Source organism: Camelus ferus, chromosome 21 (assembly GCF_009834535.1).
Source record: "Camelus ferus isolate YT-003-E chromosome 21, BCGSAC_Cfer_1.0, whole genome shotgun sequence".
Taxonomy (NCBI): domain Eukaryota; kingdom Metazoa; phylum Chordata; class Mammalia; order Artiodactyla; family Camelidae; genus Camelus; species Camelus ferus.
In genome coordinates this window covers 22,005,993-22,017,009 of record NC_045716.1, presented here as the reverse complement: position 1 = coordinate 22,017,009, position 11,017 = coordinate 22,005,993, and the positions used below count along the sequence as shown (strand labels likewise).

Below are 11,017 nucleotides of genomic sequence, written 5' to 3'. Positions count from 1 at the left end.
ACGTTTCTCCTCTTCACACGCTGTTCACAAACATTAGCATACGTACGGCAAAGTTTCACACGCTTCCCGACACGCGGCTGTGATACTACTCACAAACGCTTTCACACTTGCACCCCATCGCACGTATTTACACATGCCAGATGCACATGTGTGGTTACAGTTTGTCACCCTTCAGGCCCAGATTCTCACAGTCCATATTCAAAGCCTGTTCGCACGGTACACACGTGTGTTGGCGCACACACACACACACACACACAGGTCATTAGTGCCCTTTGACGCTCTAGAAACGAGCGAACCCCCTCGCAGGCCCAGGATCCCGAATGTCCCTCCCTCCCACAGGCACTAATGGACAGAGGCGCCCTTAACCCCGGCCGCACACGTTACACACTTGATCACACACAGGGTCGCACTTTATTCCCGGCATCTAGGCGATGACACAATCTCCCGAACAAAGACAACATTGACAAACCCAACAAAAACAAACAGCCGCGTGTGTGGGGAGGGGCAGCCAAGCGCAGAGTCCGGGAAGGGGGAGGGTAGAAGGAGAGTGTGGGAACGCGGGCGCCCGAGCCTGGCTGTGCAAGGCTCGGGAAAGGTGCGGAATCTATCAACAACGTCGCACCCTGCAAGATCCGCGCGCAGAGACAAGAGAGGTCCGGCACCCGCGGGTTCGCAGAGCCGAACTTGGAGTTGGTTCCCTTCCCCCGCACGCGACTGCGCCCGGGACACAGACCCACCACCCCGCACAGGCCCACAAAGCTGCACGCGGACCCACGAATGAGCCAACACACAGCGCTGAGCAGATTTGTCGCACCAAGGCGCGCGCTCCGCTCCCCTCCCCCTCCCCCTGCCCTCCCCTCCTCCACCTTCCCAGCCCCCAGGCCCCGGGGCAGCCGCACGCCGGGCGGGGCGGGGGCGGGGCGGGGCGGCGGGCGGCGCCAGCCCAAAAGGCGGAGTCGCGAGGCAAAGGGGCCAGAGCTGCGTGCGCGGTGCTGACTGCGCCGCCGAGAGAGCCAGCGGGAACCCAGACCCCGAGGAGCCCCTCGTCCCCGCCCGGCCTGGCCAGGCCCCGCGCTATGGAATTCCTCTGGGCCCCTCTCTTGGGTCTGTGCTGCAGTCTGGCCGCTGCTGATCGCCACACCGTCTTCTGGAACAGTTCAAACCCCAAGTAAGCCCCGAGTCTCCGGCCGACAGCGTGGGCGCCCGGTTGGCACTGCCCACCCCACCTCCAGGTTAACGGTCCTGGCCAGCCCCTAACCTGAGTCTTGGGGAGGTGACCTGAGGCGGGAGGGTCCCATAGATTTTCTTCTCTCCCCTAACTGTGAGTATCCCACCCCAGGCAGAACCCTACCTGCAATCTGCTTGCACAGGCTCTGTTCTGCCCTTCCTTTACTTCCCTCTGGCACCCCTATTACTCCGAAGTGAGGGACGCATGCCGAACAGTTCCTGCCTCCTGCAGGGGCCACTCTCCCTGGCCGTCAGGGCTCTCGTTCTAGGCTCTTCCACAGCCAAACCCTCTGTGCCTCTCCTTGGGTGTCACTTGGGCATCTGCCCACACTAACATGTCGGAACATCAGGAGTAAGCAGAATGCTCACAGTAATCCTGGAAGGACCCCTAGGGAGGGACTTGGGCTGCTGGCATTAAGGGTTTATTCTGTATTTAAGGTGACCCTGGAAAGTTCCCCTCCCACAGAAGGGTCTTTTGAGGTGTCATGAGTGAGGGACATGCTGTGTGTGGTAGGCTGAGGGAGTCACCTGTTTCTGAGGTTCAGGTTGTAGAACTGAAGAGAAGTGGGGAGGGAGGTCATGGAAAGTTTCGGAAGGACAGGAAAGGGTTAAAGGGTTACAGAGGGCTCTAGGCAGGAAGGAGTTAATTTCTCTTGGGCAGGTTTAGGGCTGTGAGGCAAATGGTACTGGGAGGAAGAAGCTCCTTCGGACCCCTTTGTTCTTTGTTCTTCAGTTTTCTGAAGTTATGGGAACAATATTTGCGGGAAAACAGGAGAGGGGGGTACAGTGAAGTGATGAAGTAGGGAGTGGAGGGCTGGGCACCTTGGGGTCAGGAAAACACCACTCAGCTGGACCACCCCCAGCCCTAGCAGGCCTGCCTCCAGCTCCCCTTGAGGAGTATATTGTGCCGGCTTCTTCTGACTCTGTGGTGGCATTGCGGGGGGGGGGGGGGTGTCTGTCATCTGTGGCATGTTGGGCTACCAACCCCAGAGGGCAATGCCCTCTTGCCCATCAGCCACCAACCGGGCAGTGCAGTCAGCCCTCCCCCACCTCACTTCTTACTGTCTGGTCTTTGCTTCTTTGACCCAATCTCATCCTAGAGGGAGAGAGCAAAGTCCCTGTTTATGCCCATGCCAGGTGTTGGCTGAAGGAGGAGGAGGGGACAGGAAGCCGTGAGTTGGGGGGGGAACCCTGGCCTTTTCCGTTCCCAAGCTCCCAGGTTTCCTCTCTTTCAGGAAGGAGCCTCTTCCTTGCCCCCACCTCCCCGCCTTCCCTGACGCCGCTGCCCCCCTTCCCAGATGGAGAGCAAGAGTCAAAGGAGTGCTAATTGGAGCAGATTGTATCCCCTGGAGGGGGGTGATGGGTGCGCCCACCAGGCATAGCTTCTGCCCTGTCCATCGGAACACACACACATTCACCCTACCATACCCAGGACTAAAGGAAAGCCAGGCCAGAGTGGAGTCCACACTCAGCCAAGCCAGGCCCAGCTTTAGGCAAAGATGAGGCGGCAGTGAGCTGGGCGGGTGTGAGGCTGGCATGGGTGACTCAGGGCAGTGGGCATCAGCCCCTGGATCTCCAGGCCCGAGGCAGGGGGCAGCCTGGGAAGAAGCATAGTGCCGCTGTGAGCTGGGCCCTGGCCTCCTTGGTGTAAGAGGGGCAGGTACCTGACCCATTCAGACCTTTCAGCTCCCTTTGCCTTGAGGACAGTGCCCAAAGCAAGTGGGCACTGGGCCATCCTGGGGGCCTGGGGGCTGTCCGCGTTTGACAAGGTAGATTTTCACAGGTTCTCATGAATGCTAGGGCGGGTGTCAGAGGTGGATGAGGAATGAGTCAGTGCCCGTCACGGGAATGGGGGAAAGACGCCAGGCCCAGAGCTGAAATACCTGTTCTGAAATGGCTTCTATGTTTATCTCTCCAGAGAGGAATTTTAAAAGCCTCTCTCTGCTCCTGTCTCCCTCTCTCTCTCCCCCCTCTCTCTCTCTCTCTCCCCCCTCCCTCCCCCTCCCCCACCCCAGTCTCTCTTTTCCCCAGGGTGGGGGAGGGGCCTTGGTAAGCCTAGCTTGAGCACTGGCAGGCTCTGCAAGGCCAGGCCTCTTAAGGGTCATGCTGACTGGGCAGTGGGTGCCCACCTCAGAGGCCTCTTGGCCTAACCCTGCCCCTCCCCCTTACCCCCAACCCAGGGCTTTGGTTTGAAGCAAGTTGGCAGGCAACTCTGCTGAGTCTCTAGCTGGCAGTGCTTGGGGGAATTCAGAGAAGCTGACCAGCCTGGAGAGGGAGGTGGGGAGGCTCTTTTTCCCCTCAAGGACCCCACCGAGACTGGAGCCAGGTGTCTAGAGCTGGGGGGAGGAGCTGGTGGGCAGTCGGGCTGGAGCCTGTGGAGCCTGGGGGGAATGGGCTGGGGGAGGGGAGCTGGCTCCACCTTGGGAAGAGGGAGGGGAGAAGCCGTGTCAGACCTGAGAACTCCAGCATTTCTGGGGCTCATTTCAAGGCAGGTGAAAGAATGGCTTTTGGAGATAAAGGGACAGGGAGGTTTTGGGGTGCTTTGAGAGAAGTGGGCAAGGAGAGCTGAGCATAGATTTGAGCAGTCAGTAGAGGAGATTTGAGAGGACTGAACTGATGAAAGCAATTTAACTTAAAACGACTGGGCATATCTGTGGGTGTGGATATACTGGGTGTTGGGAGAAGAGTGAAGCTGAAAAATGTGAGATATACTCAGTGAATCGGGGAAAACATGAGGAGTAAGAGAAGTGAAAACATAGATAGTTGGGCGCCAAGTACTAGCATGGGAAAGAGAAAGGGTTACTTGGATCTTGATTATAGAATGGGCCAGTAGGTTCACAGATTGAGGTCTAATAATGTTTACAGGAGCAACTGGTAGAATAGATTTGGGGAAGTATTTATGGGTAGGAAAGTGAACTGAGGAAGTATCTAGAAGCCCACCCTTGGGTAAATATCAAGAAGGTTATGGGAATTGTTTTGGTACCTGAAAGACATTAAGTAGGTGCTATTTAGGGTATTAGTGGCAGACAGTGACGGTGACAGGAATGTTTGGAGATAATGGAAAGATATTTAAGAGATCAAGATCAGTAAATATTGGGAGTTGAGTTGTTTTTTTTTTAAATCTTTGGGGGGTGTCCAGTGTGAAATGTGAGGGATCATGTAAACATTTGGAAGCTCAGGGTTCTAGCCTGGCTTCTGAGTGACCACCTGCTTCCTCCCCGTCTGTGCATGCCCAGGTTTCGGAATGAGGACTACACAGTACATGTGCGGCTGAATGACTACCTGGACATCATCTGTCCTCATTACGAGGATGACTCTGTGGCAGATGCTGCCATGGAGCGGTATACATTGTACCTGGTGGAGCGTGAGCAGTACCAGCTATGCCAACCGCAGTCCAAGGACCAGGTCCGCTGGCAGTGCAACCAGCCCAGTGCCAGGCATGGCCCAGAGAAGCTGTCTGAGAAGTTCCAGCGTTTCACACCCTTTACCCTGGGCAAGGAGTTCAAAGAGGGACACAGCTACTACTACATCTGTGAGTGCCCGGGAGGCATGCACACGGGTGCATATACTGGGGGCTGCAGTGGTATGCTGTACGTGCTTCGGTATATGCTTATCGGAGAGTCAAGCAGCAGACCACCCCTTCTAGTTCTGAATTCTGTTTTCATTCACTTCCGTTACAAATGTGAAGTGAGCTTCTACTGTGTCTTGGGCACTCTGCTTGGCATTATAGGCACAGGGATAAATAAAACATTACAGGGCCCCTCTCCTCCAAGAAGCTGGAAAGGGACACACATAGATTAACACATCATTAGAACAGGGTGAGATGGTGGATATGAGCTTGGGGGCCCTGAGAAAATGACTTGGGTAACTGCCAGTCTAGGGGCGCTCATAGAAGGCTTCCTGGGGAAGATGACCTGAGAGCTTAGGACAGCCAGAGGAGTTGGCCAGGAGGTGGGGCATGTATAAAGAGAGCATGACATCTTCAGAGAGCTCCACATGGTTCAGCCTGGCTGGAGCAGGAGGGACACTTGGAAGTAGGGATATAGGAGCTTGGAGAGGTAGATAGGGGTAGAGCATCGTGGCCTAAGAAGTGCTAAGAAGTTTGGACTTTATCCTGCCTGAGGGCAGTAGAGAGCCACTGGTGGATTTTTTTTTTTTTTTTTTAAATGAAGGTACTGGGGATTGAACCCAGGACCTCATGTATGCTAAGCATGTGCTCTACCACTGAGCTATTCCCACCCTCCTACTGGTGGATTTTTAAGATCAGCTTTGTATAGAATGGATCCAGGCCTCACCCTGTCAGTGGGGCTTAGGCAGGGTGAGTACAAAGTGGTTCGGGAAGGGGAGCATATTGTGCAGGCTGCCCCCAACTTCCTGCTGGGAGGACTGTGGGGAGCGGACAGTGTCTATATTCTTTTTACCACCATCTTCAAAGCCAAGGGTTATTCCAAAGAATGGGTGCTTGGGTTGAACTTGGTGCAGAAAGTGGGTAAAAACTAATGAAAGTGAGAATCAAAGAGTAGAGGGAGGAGAGGGATTAAAATGAGCAGGAACTGGAAAAGCAGGGCCTCAGGCATTTGCACTTACATTTTCTTCCAACAAAGTTTCCTTCCTTTACACTCGGAATTTATTTTGTAGCCAAACCCATTCACCACCAGGAAGACCAGTGCTTGAGGTTGAAAGTGACAGTTAACGGCAAAATCAGTGAGTGTCAGGGCCCTATGGGCCTCCTTCCTCCACCTCTATCCTGGGCCTGGTCTAGTGATCTGGGATGGTTGGGAAGTCCCACTGCCCAGCTCACCGAGCATTCCTACCCCTCTGCCTCCTTGGTACAGTACCTGACCTATGACCACCCTTTTCTTTCAGCTCACAGTCCTCAGGCCCATGCCAATCCACAGGAGAAGAGACTTCCAGCAGGTAGGTATCTGGAGCAAATTGGGCCTGGGGCACAAAAGGGAGTCTGCTTGAAGAGGTTGCATAAAGGAGGTGGTTCCTTTGCCACCAGGGGCTGGGGAAGCCTCATTGGGCTGAGGGCTAACCCTGGGGGCCTTTGCCCTCTCACCTTACAGATGACCCAGAGGTGCAGATTCTACATAGCATCGGTCACAGTGCCGCTCCCCGCCTCTTCCCACTTGCCTGGGCTGTGCTGCTCCTGCCATTCCTGCTGCTGCAGACCCCATGAAGGTGTACGCCACGTCTAGCATCAGGATTGGAACTGGGCTGAGGAGGCAGGGGTAGGCCTCCCTCACCTGCCTGGGGCCCCTCCCAAAGCCCCAGTCCTGGGAACCACTCCCACTACATGCACAAGCTGCCACCCGGCAGCCTCAATACGGGTCAGTGTTAAGGGTTTCAACCCAGAGGAGGTTAGCAGGCCTGGCAGGGCCATCCCCACCTCCACCTCAGAGAGCTGGCCAGAGAAGTGGAGACGGTCCTTTCCCCTCCATTCCTGCCCTTAAACCAAAGAAACAAGCTGTGCAGATATGACCTCTTAAGAAGGGCACTGTGAGCTGAGCTGGAAGGGGTTTGGGGTCCCACGGATGGACACTGAGCCTGGCAAAGATGTCCCTCCCGGAGAGAGCCAGGATGACCAGATGAACTGACTAAAGGAAAACCAAGAGACAGTTGCCTGCTTGGGAGCCAGGGACAGGAGAGGCAGCATGCTTGGGCTGACCCAGCATCTCCCCCAAGACTTTCTTCTGTGGAGCTGCCACAGAGAGGTTGTAGCCACGTACTGCATCCTCTCCCATCCAGGGGCAGCACTCCCCAGAGCTGTGCCAGCAGGGGGGCTGTGCCAACCTGGTCTTAGAGTGTAGCTGTAAGGGCAGTGCCCACATGCACAGAGTCTGTGTGTAGAGTGCAGCCTGAAGGGCAGGGCCCATGTGTACAGAACTTGTATAGGAACTTGCTGTGTCTGTGCTGATTTCTATAACTGGAGTTGTTTTTGTTTTTGTTTTTAATACAATGTTCTTTGTCTCAAAATAAAGCAATGTGTTTGGTTCTTTTGACATGCTTTTCTGCCCCTCATCCCATTTTATGATCATTGAATCTGCTACTTGCTAGGCTCAGTGCTACACTAGTAGCAACTGGGTTCGAATTTTTTCTGTCTCTGGGAAGAACATATACCTAGCCCAAAAGGGTGGTGTGTTTCCTCTTCTGAGGGTTGTTCAGGACAGGAGAGCCCCCACAGCAGTCTCTCTTGTTCTAGACTGCACCCCACTCTGGAAGTTCCTCCTGTCCAACCTCTGTCTCACTCCCACCCTCACAGCGCTGGGCTTTGGTTCAGGTACTCAGGCTGTTGGGTGAGTCAGGGCAGCCGCTCAGGGGAACGCCAGCTGAGGCATGCGGCCCGCCCCCACAGCCCCACCAGCAGAGACGTGTGGGAGGCTGGGAGGGAAAGTTCCCAGCAGCAAGTAGGTTGGACTAGGGGGTCAGTGATACACTTTTGGCCAGTGGATTGGACAAGTCACGGAAAGTTGGCAGTGTGGCCGAAGGGGGAGGGCGTCTCACAAAGACTTGGTGATTCCTGGCAATTCCTGTTATTTAGGGAAGAGACCGGAAAGAGGCTTCGGCAAACTGGGAAAAGCCTCTGGCGCCCTGGGCAACTTAAGTTTTGAGCTGGGGCTCTGAATGGGAAGCGTATTAAAGTCCGCCTAGTAACCTTTTGTTTTGAGTTCTACCAAGTAGGCTCGCGGGCCTGTGGGAAAGAGAGTTTAACTGGCCGGGGGTCTAGGTGATCTAAAGGGTAAGCAACGTGTGTGGAGCGGCTGGTGCAGGGGACAAATCTGCGTACCCCTAGGAAGGGAACTGGCCAGAAAACAGCCACGTGAAGCCCGGCAACCTGGCGAGCCGACAGCCGGCTGGCAGGGGCGGGGCCTGAGTTCCGGCTTGACGTGCTAGGGGTGGGCCGGGCTCCGGTTCAGTTTCCGGAGGGACGGCCCAGCGCGCAGGGGCGGAGCCGGGAGCGCGTTGGGGCGGGGCTCCTGCCTCCCGGGCTCCTGATCCTACTAAGCAGGCCTCGGGCGCCCGCGCCGAGCGCGGGATCCGACTCGGGGAGGGATGGAGGCGGGCGGATTGGCCGATTCGCTCCTTTCCGGAGCTTGCGTGCTCTTCACCCTCGGCATGTTCTCCACCGGCCTGTGAGAGCGCGGAGGGGGTGGGCTGGGGCAGGACTAGAAAGTCAGGAAAGGAGAGACAGGGAACTGAAACGTGGCTGCAGCCCCAGGCTGCAATCGGAACCTAGGGTCAAAGTAGGATTTGATCGAGGGGGCCGGGTACAGGTCACTTGACCTGAGGGAGAAGGCGAGGAAGATGAGGGCGGGGCCAGGGGTCTGCAGTTGTCCGGGAAGAATGACAGGCATCTGGGATCTCGACGCCCTAGCAGCCTGCTTCTCCCTTTCCACCTTTCCCCCTGCCTTCGGGGCCCCACAGCTCGGACCTCAAGCACATGCGGATGACACGGAGCGTGGACAGTGTCCAGTTCCTGCCATTTCTCACCACGGATGTCAAGTGAGGGGGGCAATGCCTGCGGCGGGAAAGGCTGAGGGTGGTCGGGGAGGGGTGGGGAGGAATGCGGACGAGGCCCCTCGGGTCTCCCGCCCACACTCAACCCAGCGGGCCAATGTCCCTCCCCTCCACCCTGCAGCAACCTGAGCTGGCTGAGTTATGGGGCCTTGAAGGGAAATGGGACGCTAATCGTCGTCAATGCCGTGGGTGCTGTGCTTCAGACTCTGTATATCTTGGTGTATCTGCACTACTGCCATCGGAAGGTAGAAGCCCTCCCTCTCTGCTGCACGCCCTGCCCTGCCTTGCTGGCAAGGCAAACACTGCTTCCTAGAAGACTGTATATAAACAGGCTGGCACTGCCACCTTTTCCTGGAAGACCCCTCCAGGCTTGCAGTCCTCCTTCCTCCATGAAACCAGCCTTTTGAGCCTCACATACCATCTCCCGTTCTGGTAAGGCTGGTAGCTCTGCCTTGCCTGATGGTGCTTTGCTGCCCAACAAGCTAAGTGGAAAGGGATCTTTGTCTCCGTAGTTCCTTCAGAGCCAGGGCCAGTGGCTCAGAGGGAGAGGATTAGCTCTGCTTCCCCATTCACACAAGCATTAAGTGCCTACTCTGTGTAGCAAGCTCCCACAAAAAAGGTACCTTTCCCTCTCCTAGAAATCTCCAGTGTTGTGGGTAGATCAGACATGTGCTCAAGTCACTGACAGAAAAGAGGCTGTGACAAGTGCAGTACTGGAGGCTTAGACCAAGGCTGGCTACCCCACTGGAGCATGGGAGAGGGCAGGATGAATTAACCCCAGCAGCAGGGTTAGAGAGGTCTCCTGGCACATCCAGAAGTAAGGCTGCGCTCTCCCCTGCAGCGTGCCGTGCTCCTTCAGACTGCAATCCTGCTGGGGGTCCTTGTCCTGGGTTTTGGCTACTTCTGGCTCCTGGTGCCTGATCTTGAGACCCGGCTTCAGCAGCTGGGCCTCTTCTGCAGTGTCTTCACGATCAGTATGTACCTCTCACCACTGGCTGACTTGGTGAGTGGGGGTGTCCAGGGAGGTAGGGGAGATAAGGGTCAGGCTTTCATAGCCAGAGACTGTAGCTTCCACTCCAGAGAAAGGAAGATCCAAATCCTGGAGGGAGACAGGGCAGTAGAGTTGGGTGAGTGGGAGGCAGGAGGGAAAGGTTGGGTCACAGAAGATCAGGGAGGATGTTTGACCTTTCTCCTGAGGAAATTCTTAGGCAAGGTGGGAGCTTTATTATGTGTTTGGGCTAGGACTGTCTTCCATCCTTTTCCATAGGCCAAGGTTATTCAGAGTAAATCAACCCAACGTCTCTCCTTTTCACTCACCATTGCCACCCTCCTCTCTTCTGCCTCCTGGACCCTCTATGGGTTTCGACTAAATGATCCCTACATCGTGGTAAGCAGAACGGGGATGGGGTGACAGGATGTACAAGGTGGAAAATCAGCCCCTCTCCTCATATCAGCCCCTGTGATTTCAGGTGCCCAACCTTCCAGGAATCCTCACCAGCTTCATTCGCCTCTGGCTTTTCTGGAAGTACTCTCCAAGAGCAAGACAGGAACTGTCAGTTTCTACAAGCCTGAGGGAGTTCACCTGACCTCTGGGAACCTGAATACCAACCTGTTACCAAAGAAACTTTATTTCAGCTGTTCCTACTGACCAGCTCTACGGGGTGCAGTGGGTTTTAGTAAAGGAAAAGAGACAGTGTTGAGAATCCAGGGACTAAAGAAAGAGCTTTACTTAGAAGATTGGATGGAACCCGGGAAATGAATTGCTTTTATTTTTTTCAATATTTTATTTTTTAATTTTGGAGGTGGAGGTGAAATCTTTAGAATGTGCCTTAAAATAAACTGTTTCCTACCCCTGCCCATCAAGACTCATTCTCTTATTCAGGGATACTCAACCTGCCTGGTTTGGTGAAGGGTAGAGGTGCACTGTCTGTTCCACAATTGCTCTTGGGCTGGTCGAGCTGGCTAAGAAAAGGTATTTGAAAGAACCAAGAGGTTGGAAAGACCTAGGAAGGCCTTACAGAGAACAGAGCTTGGATGTTATGAAGAATGAAAGTTAGGCTTCAAGAAGTACTTCCTAACAGAGTTAAAAGGACCAGGAAAGTGAATTGACTTTTCCATTCTGAGAGATCTTGAGAAGGGGTCTTTGCCTTCTGTGGAGCAAAATGGAGGAAGCACAAGCAGAATGCAAAGAAAGGCTGAGACAGCCTCAGGAAGGTGGCTTGTCTACCTCTCACTTAGCAGCTGGTATACAGAATCCCTAGTTCCCGTC

General features: G+C 55.0%; 2 protein-coding genes across 3 annotated transcripts; both read left to right on the top strand.

The window, feature by feature from the left end:
• Window positions 1-644: 644 nt before the first annotated feature.
• On the top strand, window positions 645-7,232 carry EFNA1 (ephrin A1). 2 transcript variants are annotated; one of them, XM_006172673.2, is made up of 5 exons: window positions 914-1,168; window positions 4,464-4,759; window positions 5,866-5,931; window positions 6,094-6,144; window positions 6,297-7,232. In XM_006172673.2, the coding sequence occupies exons 1-5, from the start codon at window positions 1,077-1,079 to the stop codon at window positions 6,407-6,409; spliced, it is 618 nt and encodes a 205-aa protein (XP_006172735.1). In that variant the 5' UTR covers window positions 914-1,076; the 3' UTR covers window positions 6,410-7,232. The 2 variants fall into 2 exon arrangements, with proteins under 2 accessions (XP_032320009.1, XP_006172735.1); XM_032464118.1 differs by lacking the exon at window positions 5,866-5,931 and having other exon boundaries at window positions 645-1,168.
• Window positions 7,233-8,162: 930 nt separating this feature from the next.
• On the top strand, window positions 8,163-10,605 carry SLC50A1 (solute carrier family 50 member 1). Its single transcript, XM_006172690.3, is given in 7 exon segments — window positions 8,163-8,363; window positions 8,656-8,733; window positions 8,870-8,993; window positions 9,590-9,751; window positions 10,016-10,135; window positions 10,218-10,280; window positions 10,282-10,605. Coding segments are annotated over 7 exon segments (666 nt in total). The 5' UTR covers window positions 8,163-8,283; the 3' UTR covers window positions 10,321-10,605.
• Window positions 10,606-11,017: the final 412 nt, after the last annotated feature.

What these genes read in the sequence shown, in the direction of transcription:
- EFNA1 (XM_006172673.2), top strand. Translation starts at nt 1,077, where the DNA reads ATGGAATTCCTCTGGGCCCCTCTCTTGGGTCTGTGCTGCAGTCTGGCC. An exon ending in TGGAACAGTTCAAACCCCAA is followed by an intron (nt 1,169 to 4,463) that starts GTAAGCCCCGAG and finishes GTGCATGCCCAG; the next exon opens with GTTTCGGAATGAGGACTACA. An exon ending in GACAGTTAACGGCAAAATCA is followed by an intron (nt 5,932 to 6,093) that starts GTGAGTGTCAGG and finishes CTTTTCTTTCAG; the next exon opens with CTCACAGTCCTCAGGCCCAT.